General features: G+C 46.7%; 1 protein-coding gene across 1 annotated transcript in view; it reads left to right on the top strand.

The window, feature by feature from the left end:
* Window positions 1-23543, top strand: part of LOC135260352 (zinc finger protein 704-like) — a 52062-nt gene that overhangs the window by 7911 nt on the left and 20608 nt on the right. Inside the window, exon 2 of the mRNA XM_064345585.1 lies at window positions 1010-1200. Coding sequence (XP_064201655.1) covers window positions 1010-1200 — 191 coding nt within the window. The remainder of the gene's footprint in view (window positions 1-1009; window positions 1201-23543) is intronic.

The raw sequence follows: 23543 nt of genomic DNA, 5'->3' as shown, positions 1-23543 counted from the left end.
TTATACTTACACACCACAATAAAATTGCACAAGATTAATGGAACGCACAGCAAATTCACCATAATTATTTTGAGCGTCCATACCCAGACTATGCACAGGCGACTGTAAATGAATGCTAAAGGCTGTATGGCTTTGAAGTCAGTTGCATAGCTTGTGTGAAGTGATTAATGAATTATAAAGATAATTTCCAGCTTTATGATAGTACCAGTATGACTTTTTTCCCCATGCCAGGAATTTTCTGGCAATTTTGCAGCAATGGTTTCTGATATGAATGGAAGTTAACGGCCAATGGCAACATTTGTTCTATGTTGAAGTGGAATATGTCCGTACATTAAATGTGATAGGCCTGCAGATGTCAGTTTGACAGATCGTGTTGCTATTGGAGAATTAGCTGGAGTATTCATTGTGCTGTGAGCTCCCTAACCAGCAGATGGCTATGCGTATGTGGTTCCCCTTTGTAGTGGCCAATTTGGGTCTCAGGCTTTGACACCACAGCAGGAGTACCCTTCGATGAGTTATTAAACTAATTATAATACTGTTTCATATCATTCAATGTAATTAAACGTAATAGCATAGCTTTATGGCTTGCTTCGTTACCCATAGTTGTACTTGTGCACACCTGTCCAGTGTTTGCGAATGTCCATTTTCACCATCTCGAAATGGTTTTAAGCAGAGAATGTACAGGGCACTTCAAGCATTCAGCGTGTGCTAAAATGCAGTGCTTAAGCCCTGGTGCGCTTCCAACGAATGCAAAAAGAATTCTGGACGTTATCGGATGAGAAAATCCCTGCTATAACATTGCCATATCGGTTTCGACATCAGTTTGGTAATGGAACAAGTGGATGAGTAAATGAAATCCATGTCCAGGCCTATCCATCTGTGCATGCCCTTGAAAAATCCGGTTCCAGTTAAGAGATAGGTACAAGCGCCTGCTGTTGTTTTGGTGCCCCATATTGGAGGCGCTTGTCAGTCTCAGTTTATGCTGGATAAGTAACTGTGTGTTTCTCAGCAGCAGAGCTCCTGCAATGGTCGGGACCATCCGCCAGATTCCCAAAAAGGCGAGGCCAACTGCCTGGCACCGGAGCCACCGGAGGACCCGCGGGGGCCCGACTGCAAGTCCGGGGACCACGCCCGCTCGGTGTCCCTGCTCGAGCAGAAGCGCAAAGTGGTCTCCTCCAGCATCGACGTCCCGCACGCCAGGTAAGGGAGCCTCGTTAGCGGAGAAGCCCTCCTGTTTTTTGGTGGAGTGGGGGTGGGCGGGGGGGGGGGAAGCAGGTTGATGGTGGGATTGACAGCAGCAGTGCAGGAGTGCTGGAGGCGGGGCACAAGCCTTTGTTTTCGCCAGTGACGATCTTTCCTGCCTCTAAGGACTGCGTGTGGGCTCCTCAGAGGAGCAGATGATAATTAGGTACGGTAGAGCCACACTGTAGTTTGGTCTCTAATGCTGCTCTCACTGAAGTTTTGGGGCTGGGTTAATTCCCTTTCCCCTGTGGATAGTGCAGGAGTCCCTGATGTATACACAGGCGTTCCACATTGCAGGCCTCAATCTCAGTAATGGCTACTTACTCTGGGGCTGGCAGCATGTAATTGGTGACTTGAGGACTAAGATCCCAGGTTGCGATGATGCATTCTCATACCATGTTAGCATGTGGGAATAATGGACTGTGATACTGGCCACTGTTAATGGCTTTTAGGTAGGCATCTTTATCATCTTCACTGCAGAGCCATGGCAGGCGAATGTAACAAACCGCCTATTTAATGAATGGTTCGCAAAATGTCAGTTGTGTTAGGGTTTTCCAAAGCCATTGACCATTGTATTGCATTGCTGCTGAAATAAGATCTGAGAGGTTTGCTTTTTCAGCCTGTAGAAATACGGTAGCCAAATCTAAAAACCGTTTTAGAGCTGTAAATCAAATTAAGTTGGCATCGTGACCATGTCATTAGCTGGGAGTCTGTGAGAAATATTCAAATGGCTAGTGGTGTTCTTTCCAACGGAAAAACAAGCCAAGCTATCCTAGCTTCTATAGACTGGATGAAAATCCTAAGGGATGTTAGGGAAATAATTATGCAGATATAAACACAAATATGAATGCTGCTTGCCCAGAACCAAAAGAGGCACTTACCTGAAGAAAATTGTGTATGCTATGGCAGCAGATTGCACTAGAGTTTTTGTAAAAAAAATGATAATGATAAAATATAGTATTATTGCATCTCATCATTAGCTAGCTACATCAGTGTGCATGAGCCCGTTCCCATTGATTTAGTTTAATTTATTTTATTTAAATGAAAATTAAGTTATTAAAATGATCTCACTCACTCACTCAGTCCTGGTGTACGTGCTCAAAATGATAAGTCTGTCAGTGAGTACTGCTAGTTCAATGATTTACAGTGTTGGATAATATTTTATCCTATAACAACCGATCGTTACGCTTTTATTAAATGAGAGTTTTCAATAAAATGTGGATATTATTAAATGCTGATATATTAATAACAATAATGGGATATTTCTCTAACGCTAAGTTAATGAACATCATTACCCCAGTCTGTCAAACCAAAATGAATAATAGCATTTTTACTGTTGTCCGTCAAACTAGCTAATTTCAACCCAGGTCATGCTGATAATTTATATGCACTGAGTCCTAATCTGTGTCTTAAATCTGATGGCTTTTAAAAGTTGAAACCTGAGCTAATGATGGTTGTGTGCCAACAACCACAAGCCTATCAGTTTGAATTGCATGTGACTTTGAGCTGTGGCGAAGAGCCCGTGTCTGGAGCCAATGCCAGTGGCGTTTGCCGAACCTGAGAGTAAAAATCTTTTTGCTGACAAATGTTGTGCGAAGCTGTCTTCAGGCCTTATTGTGACTGGGATATTAAGAGCCAAAATAACCGACAAATCCAGAGTTAGTCTTTACTAATATGCGCCGACTAGGAGAAGTATTAGTGAAAAAAGTTGTGGGCGGGTTTTTATCATCGAGGGCAACGAAAATCATTTCACATACGTCTAGATGCTGTGAGCAGTAAGCATGCCAAATTAGGTCAGGCGAGGCTGTGAAATGTTATGCACGAGTAGCATTTTGGTACCATTTTGGGTGCGGTTGGGCTTAGATGAGCAGTGACGCCTTCTAATATTATCTGCAAGAATCTGCTCCATGCACTGCTAGGTGTGCAGCATAATGGAGCAATGCTCAATGCAGAAACTACGATATGGCCACAAATGGGGATATGGGTAAGCACAGACCCTGGGATCAATATCTAATAACTACAAGTGTGACTGGCTATTGACATCATGCCAGACCAATGAGTGAGTTCTTTCAAATGCTATTCATAGAATTGCAAGCAAATCTGTCAAAGAACAGCAAATGCACAATATGCTGTCTGCAAGTTAGGCCAGTAAATTATGAACAATGCCGAGAGTTATGCAAGGAACAGCAACAGAAAAGGAAATAGGGAAAAATAAAACCAAACGGGTCGCCATTCTGACTCAAAAGACTGAAGTTTTATGGTTCCTAAACAGTCATTTTATGTTCCCAGGAGTGTTGGTTATTGTTTTTTGTTTGTTCCCCCCCCCCCAGGCTTTCCAATTCCTAGATGACTGTGCTGTTTTTTTAAAATCACAAAATGAAAAAAATGGTGCTAACTGAACATCATTTGTAGCCCCTGTTTGGCAAAGATTTAGTTGTATTTACTTGAAACATTTACTGATTTGTGTTGTCCATATCCAGCGGTAATTCAGAACTAGCCTGTGTGTCTCTCCTTTTGGAACACAGTTGAGACTGTTACAGCGACTGTCTCTCTTACGTCTGTGACTACTAGAAACAGATCCAGCTGCAGTCATTATGGTTTTTCCTCGTGCTACATTCGCCAGAATGAAAACGCTAGCTGTTTATGGCTAAACAGAGACGTCTGTGGTTTTTGTTCCCGGAGTTCCTCGAGATGTGATGTGTTCAGCGGGTTGTAAGATTTCGCGTTACTTCCAGCTGACCCGCCATCAAGTTCAGGACCAAGGTTTAATTAGTGGCCTTTTAACGGTGCTTTTGACAAGCGGCAGTGTGGTGCTCGTGTGTGTTTTGGATTTTTACTTGCCAGCAACAATTTCTGTAACTGTCAGAAGGAACCAGAACGTTTGAGCTGACTTGATCCTCAGGTTATGGAATTAAAATGAAGGCCTAACGTGTTGAGGTGATGTAATTGAAGCTGACCTATCATTGCAACCATTAGCCATTTTGCTTGGTACGTGCAAGTGCCGCTTTTCCCTTTCCTAAATGAATTAAATTGAAAGGGATATTTCACCGTGGCCCTGGAAATCTAAATGCGTCTTCATTTGTGGAACAGAATCCCTCGAAGAACGTGACCTTGAGTATTTTATTGCTTCTTGGCAATGTTTCTGTTTTGCTGGTGTTAAAAAGATATGCCTTGATGTTCCGATGACATTCCATTAATGTAACCTAGATGCTGTAGTCTCAGTGAGTAATTTCAGACTTTCCTTCTATCTGTGACCCTCTGTATACTGCCTGTATTGTTTTCTTCCAAAGTGAAGTTCAGAGAAAAGAAAAAAGTTTTTGGTGCCCTTTAATGCAGTGCCTAATGTGCATTGCTACCAAAATACGTCTTACTGAGAGAAAAAATGTTGAATTTGGGTTTGTCTGTGAACTCATTTTCTCATCATGTTTTGTTTGCTGACCTCCTGATTAATGCACAGTGCAATTTTGCACAGGGTGTATGGCAATGTTTTTTCTATTGACCTATGACCTATTTTTTCCACTGACTGCAGTTTCCTTGTGTGGCACTTCTTCAGTTATCAGGAAACGCTGCTTCTCAGACTGTCCTCTCGGTTCCACGAAGGGGAATGTTGTTCCTGTGCACGTGCGCTCTAGCACACGTTAAAAGCTCCGCGCTGCAGTCCGGGGACATGTTAAATCTGAGGGTGCGTTTTGACTTCTGCCATTTTGAGCAGCTATAGAACTATGCTATTCTTGGAAGGGTTATTATTTTTGCTCACGCAGGAAATGACCAACGGTAATAAGAGCTGGTGAGCCGACTTCTGGAAACAGAGCCCTCGAAATGTAACAAATAGCCTTCGGAGAGCTAATTGCAAGCAGAGGAAGTGAAGTAGAGTTAGGGGGAAAGAGTACATTTCTGTAATTATTGCGGAGCACTAAAACAATACATTCTGGCCTGCAAAGATGAGGAACTGCATTATTGGAGTCTAGCTATGCATCTCCCGGCTGCAGTCACAAAATCTCTTTGTTTCGCTGTCTTCTTGCATGTCGATGGTACACTGAGCCCAAGGTCATGTTTTTGTTATATGCTACTGTTATATGCAGATCAAGAACATTCATTTTTTGTTCTGGTCTTTATCATTTTCACTTTAGCTTCTCATTTAATCCCACCCAATGCAATAGCTATGACTACCCTTTTTACAAGATGCTTCCTCATTGACTGTATCCACAGTAGTTTGTCAGCGTAATGCTAACTGCCACTGTGCATGGAGACAGCGTACGCTAGCACAGCACAGCACAGCAGCAAGCTTCGAGGAAGCTAATTGGACAGATCCTTTATTTGTGGGTTTCATCGGGGTAGGTTTCTGCATATGTCGAACAGACAAAATTGCCTTTCACTTCTGTGCACGCAGATCTTTTTCTGCAACGGTTGATAGTTTCCGGAAACGTGCAGGGGGGCGGTGGTAGTGGTGGTGGTGGTGGTGGGGCGGGGGGGGGCAGAGCGTCTGAACAATATGGTTTCTCAGCCAAGCTGTTCGGAGTTTGCCAAAGAAAACAGTTCGCTTCAGAAAGGGGTGGTGACTGCTGGTTTCAGACCATGTGATTGCCCTGTGAAAAGAGCTCCTCTCTCTCCTCTCTGCCCAGGCCAAAGATCTGCTGTGTTGGACGCCTTCCTGCTCGTAAACAGAAACTTTCACTTGAGCCTGCTCCTCTCAGCATATCTTATCAGATTGGATGTGGTCTCTGGCCGATCTGCACATCGAGTGCAATACTTTATAATGCATATCTGATGGGCTTTGCTAGCATGCCGTTGAAATAAATACAACAAGAATATTGGCCTTGCAGAAGGAATGCTGCTCCTGGTGAGGTCTGCTCTGTATGTACGGCAGTTTCTAGTGGCATGTAATACAGTAACTTGGTCCTGGGGCCCCCTGTGTATGCTGGTTTTTGTTACAGCCAATCTTGCTCAACTAAGGAGGCTGAACACACGAGAACTTCTTTCATATTTTTTCCCCCTTTAACACAATGCAGGCTTAGCTTGTTATCATTTTCTTCGGCTTTGAATTCTTAATTGCCTACCAAACAAATAGTTTAAGTAACCAGGTGTCCATACTTTCACCTGTTAGGAGCCTGTTGATTGAACTTAGTATTTAATGACATAATTTTTATCTCTGTGTAATGATTTGCAATATGAATAAGCACATCATGGATATGGGACTTTTATTCTTCATGGCATGTATAGCTATTTCTGACATAATGTGGCTTCAGAGGGCAAATAATCCCTCAAAACAGGAAAAGCATCTAATTAAGATAAATGAACAGCTTATTAAAATTCTAGGATTGCACTTGTGGTTGAAACGAAAACAAGCATGCACAGGGATCCCCAGGGCCAAGTCTGAGAACCAGTGAAATAGCATGTTTCTCAAGGCCTCCCAATCAGTAGGGGGCAACAAACAGCTATCAGTCCTCTTGACACAATTTTCGTGCAAATGGGCATATTAAAAATCTTAAATTAAGTGGACATATTTAGTACTTGGTTGCAAGTCCTTTAGATTCAATGGCTGCCTGAAGTCATCGAATGTAAAGGTTTGCAGAGCTGCTCATAAATCCAACGGAGGGGCAGCGCCTTCGTAGTTAACACCTGGGGGAAACCCACCACCATAATGCACCGAGGACATATTTAATATTTCATATTCTGTTGGAATTTTAATATTAGTGTGGCTCATAGAAATAATTAAAAGCTACTAAAATAATATTACGACACTAAGCATTCTTTCTTTTCATGCTGAATAACATAAATATGGCTTCTAAATCATATCTAGCTGTCACATTAGTGCTGCATTTTGAGAGGTTAATAGCAGGTTAATGTAGTATTTTAGTGAATTTTTCACCACCCAAAGATGCATATGATGCCCCATAATTTATTTTGTAATGTGCGGATCGATGTTTTAGAAATGAGTCATACTGAGGCATATTGGGAGTTGTAGTCATGACTTCTCATGTCTCATATTGCAAGTAGGCTTCTTTCACAGAACAAAGACGGAGGGGATGCTGGGACTTGTGTGTCCATCGCAGCAGTAAAGAATGGCATTTAATTGCAGTTGCGATAGGGCTGCAGATCATGATTAAAATCCCTTTTGTTTGCTACAGCAGGTTTTATAGGAGTATTTGTTTAGTGTGTGTGAGCTGCACGTGAGCTGCATGGTTGAATCCTGTTAATATATGAGGCCACTTACCCGCCCGCCTTCATTTTGTGGGGTTCATTGTGTCAAGGCTTGGATGCAATATATAAATATTCAGCAAAAGATAAATATTCATGTTGGTTGACCCAGAAATATCGTACCACAACTGCATTAATGAGAACCATAAAAATATCAGTATGATCAAATGACAAGTACCCTCTCTCCCACTCTTCACACACACACACACACACACACGCATACACACGCACACACACGCACACACACGTAATGTTTGGGGAAAGGACATATTTTTTCTTGATTTGTACTCCATAATTCTTTTTTAGCTTTGTAATAAAGCAATTTGCATGTGGTTAACGTGCTCATTCTCAGTTTTTATTTCTGGATATTTTTTATACACTTTGGTTACACCATGTCCAAATGATAGCACTTTTTATACATAGCCCTTATTTTAGATGAGTAAAAATAATTGGACAAATGAACTAAATCTGAAATAAAGTCATCGTATATAGTACTTTATTGCAAAGCCTTTACATTGAATGACTGCCTGAAGTCTGCGACCCATATTATCTGCCTTGGTGATGCTCTGCCAGCCATCTGTACTGTACTGCAGCCATCTCCAGTTCCTGTTTCTGAGGTGGTTTGTCTTCAGTCTTGTCTTCAGCAAGTGAAACACATGTTAATTTAGTTTCAGGACAGGTGATTGACTTGGCCAGTCAACGACACTCCACTTTTTGGCCTTGTAAATCCCCTTGGTTGCTTTAGCAGTGTGTTTGGGGTCATTGCTGCCAGTGCTTTCTAATGAGTTTCGAGGCATTTGGTTGGATCTGGGCAGATAGTGTGCTTCTGCACACTTCACAGAATTCATCCTGCTGCTGCCATCTGCAGCACATCACCAGTGAAGAAGAGTGAGCCAGTTCCAGTGGCAGCCATACATTCCCAAGCCATAACACTACCTCTACCATGTTTCACAGATGAAGGGGGTGTTTCGGATCATGAGAAATTCCTTTCTTTCTCAGCATTTCATCTTTCCATCACTTTGGTGCATTTTGCTTCTTGTGGTTAGCCCTTTGAAGCTATTTTGGTGTAGTCTTCTCTTTATGGTCAGCTTTGCCACATCTATGCCTACATCCTGAAGAGTATTGTTGATCTGTTCGACGGTTAAAAGGGGGTTTTTTCTTCACAATTGAAAGTATTCTTTGGTCATCTACTATAGTGGTCTTCTATTGTCTATCAGGTCATTTGTTATTGCTGAACTCACCAGTGGGTTCCTGCTTCCTAACAATGTATCAAGCAGTTGATTTTGGCTATGTCTATGATTGATTTATTCAGATTTTGTAAGCCTCATGATGGGCTGTTTTACTGCCATTGACACTTATTTGCTCCTCATGTTGAGAGACAACAGCAACGGACAAATACAAATTCTCTTCTGGACCTACTGTAATCTAATCTAATCAACTTTTTAAACTTTATTGTGCATGAACCAGTGATGCAAAGAAACACAGCTGGCCAAGAAACAGCTGAGCAGCCAAATGTCCAATTAACCTTGCTTCCCTAAAATGGAGGGACTATTTTGAAACAGGCTATAATCCCTGCTGTGGATAACCTGTAAATACCCTCAAATTAAAGCAGACAGTCTGTACTTCAGCCTCATATTCATTCTTTCATTGAAAACATACTGTGCTTGAGGACATATCCAAAACAACAAAAAATGTGTCACTGTTCCAGTACTTTTGCATCTAACTGTATATAATAATTTAGTTATAGTTGCTCATAAAAGCCTATACTAATATAAAAATACTGTCACAATAAAATTAAAACACTAATTATTTATGGTAGCCATGATGGTATTCAGTAAATAATAATAGGTGCTGCTGTCTTATCACACACGATAGTGACTTTGAAGCTTCTAACAGATGTGCTGTATTTGTAGCCCATAGATTTTATTGATGTCATAAACTGGTGTTCTGTCACTCCTGTTTTTAAGCATGCTGGGTGAACGTAAAAGGACTCTGAGGCTAGGTTATTCAGTCTGTAATTCATGCTGATGCAAAAACCAAGTCTTTGTTTTTCTCAGTACTCTTGGAGTGTGCAGTTTTGCTGTGCTCCACACACTTTATAATGGTATTCTACTCCGGTGGTTCCCAGCCTTGGTCCAGGAGACCCCCTGTGTGTGCTGGGTTATGTTCCAACCTCAGTCGCAATCCCAGAATTTTCAAAAGCTGTTAATTTCACTTAATTGAGTGCTTTTTATGTTTAGAGGGATAATTTACCCACTTAAGCCACATTGTCAGAAGTAGCTATGCATGCCATGGAGAATAAAAATGTCATGTTCTCATTGGGCTTATTGTGCTGTATTAGAAACAATTACATAAAAGAGCTAACAAAGTGATATAACTGAACAAATTAAAGCCTGTGGTAATCCTAATTGGTGAAAGTGTGGACACATGGCCACTAAAACGAACCATTTGTTAGATAATGAAGAATTCAGAGACAAAGCAAATGATATAGAGCCAAACCTGCGTTGTGTTAAAACATTCATTAAAAAAATATGAACAAACTGAAACACATGCTTTGAACAAACTAATTAAGAGCCTATTGATGCACCTAATTTGTTCAGTTAAAAAAAAAAATGTATCAACTTTTTATTTAATTGCTTGCAATATAGAACAAAACGTACAACGTGAACACAGGACTTTAAGTCTTCATGGCATGCATAGCTATTTCTGACATAATTTGGCCTAAGAGGGGATATGATTCCTCTAAACGTGAAAAGCACCTGATGAAAAAAAAATGAACTGCTTGTTAAAATTCTGGGGTTGCAACTCCGGTTGGAAGAAAAACCAGCACACACAGGGGGGGTCCCCAGATTCGAGGTTGGCAACCGCCGCTTCTCACCAGACACTACATCTGCTGGAGAGTCTAAGCTGTTGAAGCATTCCATGGTAATGTACCTCTAATAAAACCTGTTGTGGCCCTCAGAACATGGCTTAAGGCTCACTTGGCAATGCTCATGTGGCAGGGCTTTCCCCAGGGAAGTGAACACGGAAGTATTTCCATCACGTGTACAGAATGTGCCACATGCATGCATTCTAAGGTCTCTGTTGCCAAAATCTCACATTGCCAATTCCATTACAGTGCATTAACTTTTACCTTTTTAAACATTCAGGTCATAATACGGACTCTTGTAAAATAGTTAAATATATACATATATTTTTAACAAGCTTCACTTTTTGGTTTGGGGCGAAGACATTTTGACACGGACACTGCCTTGTTCTGGTAATATACTGTATGTCCAATTAAAATGGACCCCATAAACATTTTCATCCTTTCTAATTATGCCCATCAATTTTTGCACTGTAGTTGGTGATATAAATTATTGATTTCTGTCAAGCTGACAGCATTTATTAATTAAAACCGAGACAGACTAATTTAGCTCCCTGCATGAGAGTGTCATTATTGTTCCGATTTAATTTGGGGCAGACTCATCAATTTTATCACGGTTTAGCGTGAAGGGCCAGTAAGCACCACGGGGTGGAAAGCAGCCGAAGATAAGATCCCCTTCCAAGTAGAGAGAAGAGAAAGAGATTGAGATGTATAGGCGGCTTTCAGCAAGACGTCAGATGTACCTCCCTGTTTTTATTATTTTATTTGTTATTTTCAGTTTTTATCAAGTTTAGAACCAGCTGGATTTGACAAAATGGCAATAAAATCGCGAGCATGTGTACAGAATTGGGATTTTCTACATTCTCCCCTCTTATAATGTCGCACTGGAATGAAATGGGTGGTAATTTTGAAGCGGTGATGAATGATTCTCTCTGTGTCTTGTGCCCATTTCAAAACGGAGAGGAAGCTGTTTATTATCCTGATGTGAAAGTTAAGGATGTGGTTTGGGACCAGTATGTAGAGGTGATGGGGAGCATCCTCTCTCTCTCTCTCTCTCTCTCTCTCTCATCCCTCTCTCTCTCTCTGTCCATGAGACCCATTTCCCATTTCCTTCCCTCTCCAGTCATCGACATTCCTGCTTCTTGATCCTTCCAGGGTTGCCAGGTTACTCAGTCTTTCTGTCAGGCTCAGCTGAGAAGGCAGACTAATTAATTACAAGTCCACCGTGGGATCTTTGTTTATCCTTCGGTATGAAAACAAAATCAGTAAGATTTGTACAGTAAATTCCATCTTTTTTGGTGGTGTTGACTGACTGTGGAGTGAACCATCAGGCTTTGCCACGGGGGGATTCGCAGGGCTTCAATAAATAATGTCCTCCCCGCGCTCTGTAGGTTAATGTGCCAGATGTTGGAGAAATGTCTGCTGGAGCTCCAAGTGCATAAAATATACCGCACACTTAAATATATGATATACCGTGTGCTCCCAGTGTATATCACCCAGGTCCTTTGTCTCCGTAAGTACTGCTTTCGCCTCGCTCGAATCTTAACTGTCAACAAACGTGGATCTACTACGGTGCGCAACTTACGGTGTTTTTGCTGTCATGCCTATTAATTATGCATTAATTCCCTCATCCGGCGCTTGCTGTAACCCTGGCAATTTTGCATTGTGCGTGATGAGTAATGAAAATAATCGTGCAAATGAGCTAGTGAAAATATCGATCAATCGCTTGAGCGATTCCCTGAGAAGAGCAAATGAAGCGGGCAGTCAATCAAAGGCGGGGATGCTGTCGCGCACATGGCAACCCACCAGAATGGTCTTGACTCCGATAGACTGAACCGAGTATCAGTTTCCCCTGGTGATCCAATAAGGGCTTTTTTTGGGTTCTGCCTTCTGGGGGTCTTCTTTGGTTCCCCCCAACAGCGGGCTGGCAACCTTACACTGCCGGGACGGTAATTAAGACGAAACTTAAAACTGTGAGGTTGAGAGGCTGAGGTTACCTTGCCCTCAGTGCTCATTTTTCCCATCTCCGTATCTCTCTTTAAATAACCGCTAATCCACCCTTAGCCCTCCTCTTTAACCCTTAGCGCCGTAACGGGCGCAATCTCTCAAGGCCCCGGGGTGGGGTAAGGTGAAGGTCACGCGTTCGGCTGGACCGGGACATGTTCAGGGTCTGTTACCGGCCCTAGTCGACCGTCGGCGGTCGATTCGTCGCTTTTTGTGTTTTTAAAAAAACGGCTCGAGAAGCGAAAACGCCAGGTCGCGAAGTGCTACGTTTTGTCCGCAGTTTCCACCAGAGTCCGAAGAGCGAGGCTCGTTGTGTAATCGGCAGCACCGCCGTGTGACGGTGCTTCGTTCCCAGTGCAGGCGTATGAGTTTGCCTGTGTTTGTGGGGGTGTGGGTGTGGGTGTGGGGGGGGGGACGATGTTGAAGAAGGGGAAGAGAAAAACAAGCACCATGCCAAGCTGCTGCAGAGGACTTCTAACACACCTCCTCTCAGAAGGCTCTGGTTTTAATATCAGATCGCGGGCGTATCGATCGAGAGGCTGCAACAAAGCAGACGTGGAGCGATGGAGTTTGCCTCAGACGGAATGCGTCTGCGGTGTTCTCGCTCTCTCTGTCTTTCCTCTCGATGTCCGCTCGCTCTCTTCCTCTCCTCTCTGGCCGGCGTTTGCCCGGCGGCGTCTCCTTCGGCGAAGGGCGGTTTTGGGGGGGGGTAGGGTGGGGGGCGGTGTCGAACCGGTGGCCGCACACACGCGCAAGAGCGCATGCTCACGGTCACAAAGAACGCTCAGCTGTTGTTGTTGTTGCGCTGGGGATGAAATGGGCGGGCTCGACTCGTTTGGGCACGGCGGCGAAAAAAAAACAACCCACGAGGAAGGGCACGGTCCCGCCCCCCCGCTCCCGCCCCCGCCCCTCGCGGCATCCCCGTCGTCCTCCACCCCCCCCCCCCCCCGCCCCTAATAAAGCGCTCTGTGGGAGTGGCCGAGACGTGATGCTCGTAAACGCAGCTCTGTACCTCCTGCAGCCCGTGTGAACAATAACACCCCCCCCCCCCTCCCTCGGCTGTGTGGACGAGTCCTTCCCGCTCTCCTCTCCTCTCCCTCCCTTTGTCTCGGCGCTCTCCTGTTTTTCCCTCCGCTCGCTCGTGCTCAGATGTTATTCCGCCGCCGCCGCGGTCAGCGCCGCACGCGGCGCGCCGCCTCCTCCCTCCGGCCAGCGGCCGCGTGACAAAGACGTTACCGAACACCGGTCGTTAACCGCCGTTGCCGACGTGGAGGGCACACGCGTTAGCCGAATAGCAGCTTTTAAAGGAACACGCAAGTTTCGCCTGGTTTCTGACTGCATTTCTGGGCTCAGGGAGGGGAAGTTAGCTGCCCGGTTTCTGTAATTTAGAAAACTGAGATGACTTTAACTGCCTCGTTTGCCTGGTTTCCCGGTTAATTAACTGGTACAGAAAAATTGATTCTACTACAATCTACTGAATTCTTTGCACGGGAAAGACTGCAGAGTAGCGCAGTGGCACTTGGTGAAATTCCGTCATTCGGTTTAAATCGAATAAAATAAAATAAATAAAATGAAAGGAGACAGTTCCCCCTTCCCAGTGTGTCAGGTTTATTCCTTTAAACGTGACTTTACCGACAGGCATTGTGCCCGAGGAGCCCAAAACTACGGAGTAGAGATCGTGGAATTTTTTTATTTTCCTCGATTCCATCTGGCTGCACCCAGATATCGATCTCCCCTCTAAGGTGGGCTCCCCCCCCCCCCCCACCCACAGAAATAACACGCGGGGAGGGAGGGAGGGGTGCAGATGGGCGTGTCTGATTGGCGTTTCCCGCGGGGGGGCGGGGGTTAACAGCGTCCTCTCGGCCGTGTGTAATGGCGAATTATGGGCGATAACGCGCCTGGACAGGAAACCCGGGGGTGGGGGCGCCGTGGCTGTAACCCCCGGCGATCTGCCGCTCACTCGCTCGGACGGCCCTCCCGCTCTCTTTTACTGCTCCTCGGGGGCGCTCTCCCGGGCCCCTCTTTGTGCGCTCGGCCCCATTAAACCCCCCTGCTGCCCCCCCCCCCCCAACACAAGACCCAGCAACAACACAAGCCCGGCGAGTGCGCCCTTTAAGTAAATATTTAAGTGGGGGGGAAGCTTGTCCCCCGCAGCATGCGGGCGATGTTTGATGATGGGCGAAGATAGCGGCCGTAGTACTTCCTGCGGGCTCGGGCGCTGGGGGGGTGGTTTGGGGGGGGGGGGGGGGCGAGCTCCGGGGCCGTCTTCCTCGGAGGTAATGGCGAAAGCGCTGCTCCCTCTGCGCTGATGGGGTCTGTCTGTGGGGTCCCGGGGAGGTGGGTGGTGGGCAGGGAGCGAGGGAGCGAGTGAGGGAGGGAGGGAGGGAGGGAGGGAGGGAGGGAGAGAGGGTGGCCGGGCTGGCGGACACGCGGAGCCGTGCGCGGGGCTTAGCGGTAATGACGGGATCAGAGTCTCGGACACGGCGGCCGTCTCCGTCTGGGCTTAACACGGCCGGCCAGATGCTGCCGCTGCCCGGAGGTCACCGGAGCCGGGACCCCTGGCCCTGATGGAGAGAGAGAGAGGAGGGAGAGGGGAGGAGAGGGGGGGGGGGAGGGAGAGAGGGAGAGGGAGGAGAGAGGGAGAGAGGGAGGGAGAGGGAGAGAGAGAGAGAGAGAGGAGAGAGGGAGAGAGATAGAGAAAGAGAGAGAGTGAGAGAGGGTGGGGGGAGAGAGAGGGAGAGGGAGAGTGAAAGGGAAACAGAGAGATAGAAAGCTGAGAGAAAAGGCAGAAAACAAAACCGTGGCTGATGTTAATCCCGTATGAATTGCCGGTTACTCATTCCACGGTTTCAGCTCATACATGAGCGAGCGCTGGGATCCAAACCAGGTTTGTTACAGGATCGGGAACACTGCGGCCATAGTAGTACGTGTTCATGCATTAGCAGTATTTGAGTAGCATGCGTGTGAGTCTGCAGGTAGGGGCCAGTCTCAGCTGCTGCGCTGGAACACCGTGTCCCGCGTGCGAGCGCAGCGCTGGCCGTCTCAGGAGCTGACGTAATGGGCTGTGGCTCCAGAAGCTGGCTGGCTGGCTGGCTTACAGCAGGACGCTGCGCGAGGAAGCATCCAGTACACGCGAGCCAGCGAGTGGATCAGAACGTTACTCCTCTTTTCAGCGTCTCGAACCGCTTCATGACAAAGGGGGGGGAGGGGTGACTCACCTCCAGCGCCGGTGTGTGGGGCCTACCTGGTCCGGACGGAAGGCCGGCTCCTGCTGGCCTGCGGGCGCAAACCTCCAGCAGAACCCCGCTTTCCCCTGAAAGGTCCTTCACGCTTAATGCCGTCCGGGCCTGGCGCCTCACAATCGTCCGCTGCGTGGCCGAAGAAGGCCGTGATGGAGGGACGTAGGTTACAGGAGAAATCAGTGTAAACAGGGCTCGAAATGAACTTTTTTACTTCGTAGCACTGGTGCTCCCAACTTCAAAAAGTTAGGAGCACCCACCAAAATGTAAGGAGCACCAACAATATATGCAATAGATTTTTTGTTGATAAAAAACGACAATATAACAGTACGGTTTACAAGTAAGTTAAACTGTCAGGCCTAAAATGTGTCGACTCTTCAAGGAATTGCGTGTTATGCTTTCAAACGACAAAGCGCTTCTCGTCACATTAATACCGCTAACTAAATCAACCACCAGTAAACTGCATCGGAGAACTTAGCTGTTTCAACCGGGTCGCTACACAAAACACTACGTTAATGTTTCAAAAAAAAAAATGCCGTAATCGTTCGCTTCAACTTTTGATAGCTTTTGATAACGCTAATAAATTGAACATAAACTTTTGTCTTCAGGTAACATTAGTTAACGCGTTAGCTCTCTGTGTCACGTGACAGTGGAGTGCAGCGAAAGGGAGTGATTGAAGGCTAATATTAACCAATTTAAAATCAGCATTAAAGGTAAGAATGTAAGAATGTCAAGCTCACGATTGGTTAGAAGGGTCACCGTCGGCTCACAAGGCACATACTGAGTGTACTAACTAGCGAATGTACGGAGAAAGAGACGTTCGACTGGAAAAAGAAAAAAAAAAAAGGTCACTCCCAGAACAATTATTTGCACTCGCACAAATGCTCCCAATTATATTTCGAGGTCGCACAGATTAAATTTCGGGAGCATATGCGACCAAAATGGTGGCAATTTCAAGCCCTGGTCAGTGCTGGGTCTGTGTTGTTCGTGTGCGACGGCCCTTGGGAAGTAATACGGCGATAGTTTTGAGGCGGGGAGTCGCTGATCCCGACCGGGTCGTGCACACGGTTCGGCCACGTGTTTTTGGGGTCCCGGAAACGTCCGGTTTGGCAGAAGCGACGTGTAGGGTCCCGCAGAGAGAGCCGTTACATTGACAGGCGGACGCGGGCAGGGGCGGGCGGGGGCGGGGGTGGGGCGTCCCGTAAAGCTGTATAAATATCAGAGCGAGCGCGAGCTCGGCGCTGTATGTCGTCGGCGCGCAGATCGGAAGGTAAGCGCGGATATCCAGCGCCGGGGCGGAATGATTGTTTGACTGCGGCTGGGCTCGGCTGGGCTCGGCTTGGCGCTGGCTGGCTGCCAGATGCCTCGGCCTTCATTTGTCTTTACTGGAGGGAGCCGGGTGGGGGGGGGGGGGGGGGTGTCGGGGGGGCGGGGGGACCTGGCTCGCCGCCAGCTGCTGGGGCTCCACCGACCGACAGTAACCCTCCCCACACCCCCCCCCCTCCCCCCCGGAGCAGCCCGCACGGATGGGGCGGGAGGGAGTCGCCCCACACCCACGTGCACCGGGCAAACAGGCGGGCTTAGGAGTGGGGTGCGGCGGAGCAGCCTGAGAACAAAGGCGCTCCTGCCAAAATAACACCACGCCGGCAGTCATTCGGTACGGCAAGAAAGCCGGGCGCAGAAGACAAACGGTTATGGCGGGTTACATTCGGGGTGACACGGACACCAGACGCGCTCATTTTCCGTCCCTCGGACGCTGAGAATCGATTCCTCTTTTTCTGCAGACCGATTTGCCGCTAACGCTCATTAGAGGCGGGCACAATGCGTCTGTGTAATGATCTAATCTCACCATTCAATGGGGTTTGGTGGGGGAGAGCATTTATCTTGATTACGTGTAGGGTGGAGTATTGACTGTGCGGATAGTGCTATTAGTGGCACGGAGCTGAGATGGAAGTGCTCTGGAGATCACGCTCGGACGTCAGGACCGGTGTCGGCGCCGCGGCCGCGCGGCTCGGGGTTCTGAAACGGAGGGCGAGGGGGAGCCCGCCGGCTGTGGTTCTCAGTGAAAGGGAAAGATCGCGGCGGCTTCGTTCGGTTAAACCGGCTGGGCGGCAGAAAAACAGGAGCGCAGCCCGGCGCGGAGCCTCGGCGGCGTTCGGGGGCCGGGCGGCAGATGTCGAATCGCCGCAGGCAGCTAGCGGCGCGAGCGTTGCGGTCTGTCCCGCTGTCTGAGGGCCCCGGCGTTGGCCAGCCCGTCGGCAAACATACAGTGCCGCCAGCGGCCCAGTTCCAGGCCGGCTTCACGGCGGCGAGGACTCTCACATTGATGCTCAGTTTCATTGCCCCCGAAACGGAAACTGTGCAGAGACGCAGGACGGAACAGTACTGCATGCTCACGCTCCCTTGACTGGGAAATCAAATCCCTGGCAAGGAAACTGCACTGCGCACTAATTAAAGAGCCTGGCTATTGCTTCTGTTAGTTTTTAACTGCTGTTCTGTTGCATTTGATTCGTACTCCTGGCTTCGCTCAGCTGTGCAGATAAGAATGCTTTGACCCCCCCTCCCCCCCCGAAAATGTATCTTCAGAAACTTGGTTTGCGCTCCTCCCACAGTTCCACTGCCGCCCGCGAGTCTTGCTCTCACGCCGCGGCGTATGCAGACGCGCGTACGCGCGGGAGGACGTCCGTACCGTTAGCGGCTGATGTTAGCACTGCGAAAGGCTGTGGGCGGGAGGTCGCTGGTTTACGGCCCGTTGTTTATGAGGAAGTGAGGTCATAGCCCGGCGGCTGCAGTGAAGCGGGGGCTGCTGGGAGGACGATGAGCCGGGACTGCAGGCTGGGGCCGGAGCTGGAAAGCTATGTATACTGGAAATAGAGCACTAACCTTCATTGTTTGGTAACATGTCTATTATTATTTTTCTATTATGTCCCCCTCCCAACTTTTTTAGTTACCAGAAATGTTTTTACAAAAAAAACAGTATTGTGACATTTCATAATAAAACAGAACATTTGATAATACAACAGGCTGACCATATATCAGAGTGGGTGTAAGGAACACAATACTAGGCCCTTTGTTTATATATGGTCTATGGAACTAGCAAAACCTGACTGACATTTAGGAATTTAGAATGCCTGAATGGATATTTTTGGACCCGTAAAGAAGTAGGCTAACATCCAAGAAAATGCAACATAACTTCTGATAATATATTAACATTTCATAATACAGGGGGGATCCTGTAAATATTGCTATAAGCTTCATATCTAAAAATATCAATATATTGAAATATCATTGGATCTGAACAACAGTGACTCCTGGCTTAATGCTCATCGTAGTTTTGATCATAATTCCCACTCACCCAACCTCCTCTAACTTAAATACCACCCCATCTCCTGCTCTGGTGTACTGCTCTCCAAAACCAATCTGTAAAAAAAAAAAAGGAAGAACACAACTGACAAGAAACATGAATACACACAGAAAAAATAATCCATGACTCTACCTCCACTATCACAAGCCTTATTGGACTTGTTTTGAATCCGTCATGTGCTCCTGGTCTGGTCTGAAGACACGATGAGGACGTTCCCAAAAACCGCACACGCAACAGCCACTGGCGTGTGGTTCTTAAAACGAGCCGCTGGGCTCGAGTTCCCCGGCGTGGTTATATTTTGGTGGGACCGGGTCGCTACGTTCGCAAAACCTGTGGGGACGCAAATGCACCACCTGGCTTTCGAGACGCGATTAGCATCTCCCAGGTAACATAAATACAATCCTAAATAGTTTTCCAAAATAGATTTTAATGATCTCTTAAGGGTCTTCAGAGGTGTGCTGTGGGCCTGGGTTTTAAAAACAACTGCTTGTTGGCGGTGTAATGCATTTATCTGTCTAGCCACTACCCGGAGACCAGTGCTCTGTTCAGTAATTGTAAAATAATTTTTTGTCATTGTGCAACCCACAGTACGTAGAGATCTCTGAGAGGTTATTATGTTAGACTTTTGGTTAGGGAGTCAGGTTTTTTTGTTTACTTGTTTTGCAGGCTTGATTTAAAAGCTCAGACTTTTGCTTATTGCTGATATACAGTGAGCTCCATAATGTTTGGGACAAGGTTCTGATTTGGCTCCGTACTGCACGATTTTACATTTGCAATCAGACAATGCACACGTGGTTAAAGTGCACATTCTCAGCTTTTATTTAAGGCTGTCTATACACTTCGGTTTCACCATGTAGAAATTACAGCACATTTCATACAAAACCCCTTCATTTCAAGGCACCATAATGTTTGGGACATTTTAATCTTATGTAAATGAAAGTAGCCATGCTTAGTACTCTGTGGCATATTGCTTGCATGCAAGGACTGCTTGAAGTCTGTGACCCGTATACATGGCCAGGTGCTGATTGTTTTCTCTGGTGATGCTCTGCCAGGCCTGTACTGCAGCCATCTTCAGCTCTTTCTTGTTTCGGGGACTAGATGCTTTATGTTTCCTCATCAGTATATGAAACACATTTTCAATTAGATTCAGATCGTGTGAATGACTTGGCCAGTGAAGAATTTTACAGTTTCTGGCTTTGAAAAGCTTTGCTGCTTTAGCAGTACCTTTAGGATCGTTGTTTTGCTGTAGCATGAAACTCAGTTCATTGAGTTTGGTTGAATCTGAGTGGATACAATGCATATGTACATTTCAGAATTAATTCTGCTGCTGCTATCCACAGTTACATCATCAACAAAGACAAGTAATCCAGTACCTGTGGCAGCCATACATGCCCAAACTATTACACCCCCACCACCATATTTCACAGATGGCTGGGGAGTGCATTGTATCATGGGGAATTCCTTTGATCTCCACGCTTCACCCTTGCCATCACTCTGATACACGTGAATCTTGGTCTCATCTGTCCGCAATACCTTTTTCCTGAACTGCAGGCTATTTTAAGTACTTCTTAGCAAACTGTAACCTGGCCATCCTGTTTTCGTGGCTAACTACTGGTTTGCATCTTGCAGTGTAGCCTCTGTAGTTCTGCTCGTGATGTCTTCTTCAGACAGTAGTCACAGACACAACCATGCCTGCCTCCTGAAGACTGTTTCTCTTCTGTTGGACAGGTGTTTGGGGGTCTTTCTTCATTGTGGTGAGAATTGTTCTGTCATCATCTACAGCGGTCTTCCTTGGCCTAGCAGGCCCTTTGTGATTACTGAGCTCACCGGTGCTCTCTTTCTTCTTAATGACGTTCCAAACAGTTGATTTTAGTAAGCCTGAGGTTTCAGGTGTGTTTCCTTATTTCTCAGGCTCATAATGGCTTCCTTGACTTTCATTGACACAACTCCTCATGTTGACAGACGGCAATAACAGACTTCAAAGGCAAACAAAAAGCCTGAAGACTAGACACTGAAAGCTCTCTTATACCTGTACTAAGGACACAATTGAACACACCTGACTAATCAGAAACACCTGTGAAGCCATTTTTCCATTATGGTGGAAACATCAGTCCAAACATTATGGTGTCCTGAAATGGGATAAAAGGTGCTGTAATTTCTACATGGTGAAATCAAAATTTATAAAAAAAATACCCTTAAATCAAAACTGAGAATGTGCTGTTTAACCACATATTGATTACAAATGTAAAATTGTGCTGTACAGAGCCAAATCAAAACATTGTCTTATGGAGCTCTGATTTCTTGTATGGGCGTCATTCTCTCCTCTAATGTGAGGAGAACGTAAGGCTTCGGTGTCAGAGGCGGACTCTTTCTCCATCGCAGGTGGATGCTCTCAACTCCTCTCTCTCTCCGCTCAAACACATCTGTTTGAGATTCCTTTTCCAGCCCCGCACACAGTACTGAGTGAGGGGGTAGAGGGAAGAGAAATGGTTTCATCTGAAGACAAACGCAACCCAATTTGTATTTTTGTTCTTATTTTTTTGCTTTTCATTCAATTAGTCCTCCCCCAACCCACCCCCCCCACCCCCCCACCCCCGTGGGATTTCTGCGCCCGTCCCCAAACTCGGCGACACCGGCGGGCAGCGGAGGCCGGGGTCCTCGCCCGAACGCGAAACAGATGTCGGCGCTGAGAGATCACATTATCCTCCGCCGGCCGCCAGCGAGGCGTCTGTCCCCGGAGCGAGGGCAGCCACGGGGTTGGCGCATCTGTCCGGCCGGGAGCAGCAGATGTCCGCAGAACGGCTGTCCCTGGCGGGGGGCCCACCCCCACCCCCTCTCATTTACCCTCCGCGTTCGGGCCGCTCTCAGCCCCGCTAACGAGGGGGGGGCGAAGGACTGCGTTTCGGGAGGTTTACGCCCCCTTCGGTCTGGGAACGGCGGGTTTCTCCGCGCGGTCGCTGCGGAAACGCCGCGGCCTGTAGCCCCGGCGGTACCAGTGCTGGAGGCTGAAGTGTAGATTCGTTAGGAAATAGGAGCGTAAATTGACGGTTGCAGTGCTTTGGTGTTGACCAGCAGAAACGGAGTAGATTGTGGTGTTCAACTAAAACAGATTCTTTAGTGGGTTTATACGGTGGCCCATAAGGACAATCATGCTTCAATAGCACAAGCATAAAGGGAAGCTAGCTTTAAATCCAGAAACCGTTTTAGACTGATGAATACACTATGCTGGCACTTCTACCTCGCAGTTTCGTAAAATGTCAGAGAGAATATTCAGGTGTATTTCGTTTTTTGCAGGGGCCTGGATTGTGTTGTGGGACTGTAGATATAGGTGATGGATTAAAAACATCCCCACCCCCTCAGAAAAAGTTGAACAGTATAAAATCTGTAACTGAGGGCCCTTCTAGTTTAGACATAATGGTGTGGGCCACCCACTACCCTCCCCAGTGGACAGATAGATCGCATTTCTCTAAATCCACTCCACACCCATTTTCGGGTCCCACACGTCAGATGCACTCTGTTCAGTGGAACGCCTCCCCTAAGTCTGTTTAATCACTTTCCCCTAAGAAATGGGTGACACAACCGTGTCTTGATAAGGGCACTAATGACTAGTGTGATTTGGGGGCTTTTTTCCTTTATCTTTTTTTTTTTTTTGAGGCAATATGTCACATCTTAATAATACATGGCGTTTTTTTTTTTTTTCCCAGTGTGCAATATTTCATCCACGCACAGATGTGAGAGGCCTCGATTAGGGCGGCGTCTGGGGACGTTTCGGAAACGCTTCTCCTTCCCCTCACCCTGCCGCGCGGTCACGTGGTCCCGCGCCACCCCAAGGTGACCAGGAAGTGGCTCCTGCGGGGGGGACGGGACAAAGAGGGCCCGCGGCCGCCCGGGTGATTTACTCGCTGCGCGTAATGACATCATTTTCCCGAGCGGAGGCCCAGTAAATTAGGCTGTCTCTCTAATGGATTTCAGGGAGATTTTCTCCCTGCTTTTTTTTCCCTCTCCCTCTCGGTCTTTTCTCCGAGCTCTTTCTCCCCTTTTCAATCTCGTTTAAGAACCGTCTCTGGAGTGCAGCCCTGTTGCTTTGTTAGAGGGCCAGCCTGCATTCAGCGGCGGAGATGGTGTCGTGTGTTAAGAGGTTTCTTTGCAGTAGGCAACCGTGCCACTCTCCCGATGATTAAAAAAAATTCCCCCATAATGGTGGAAAAAAACACTTTTGATGACTTTTAAATCACCTTTAATCATCTATAAATGGAAAACTTCATTTGAAAGGTAATATCCTCCATTTGGCACGTATTCTGCAGGCTCCCGTCATTTACTCGCATAGACTGAGCTGTTCCGTAAAAGCAGAGCTACGAAGCTTTAGCACAAAGTGGGCTTGGAGGTGTATTCATATATATATATATATATATATACACACATACGTCCATATGGCGGTTTAGAAAGCACGGCCATGTTGTTCCTCTCACAGAAGACATCATACATCAGAGCTGAGTCCACTCAGTCAGCTCAAGCTTATTTTAACAGAGAGGGGTGAAGTCACAGGTCTTGACTATGAAAACGGAAGGAAGGGCACATACCGATCCATTTTCAGTCTGAAACTTTGAGTGTTGTGGTGCCATTTCTTCAC

The sequence above is a fragment of the Anguilla rostrata genome, chromosome 8, assembly GCF_018555375.3.
Source record: "Anguilla rostrata isolate EN2019 chromosome 8, ASM1855537v3, whole genome shotgun sequence".
In the NCBI taxonomy this organism is placed as follows: Eukaryota; Metazoa; Chordata; class Actinopteri; order Anguilliformes; family Anguillidae; genus Anguilla; species Anguilla rostrata.
This window is presented reverse-complemented; position numbering and strand designations above follow the sequence as displayed.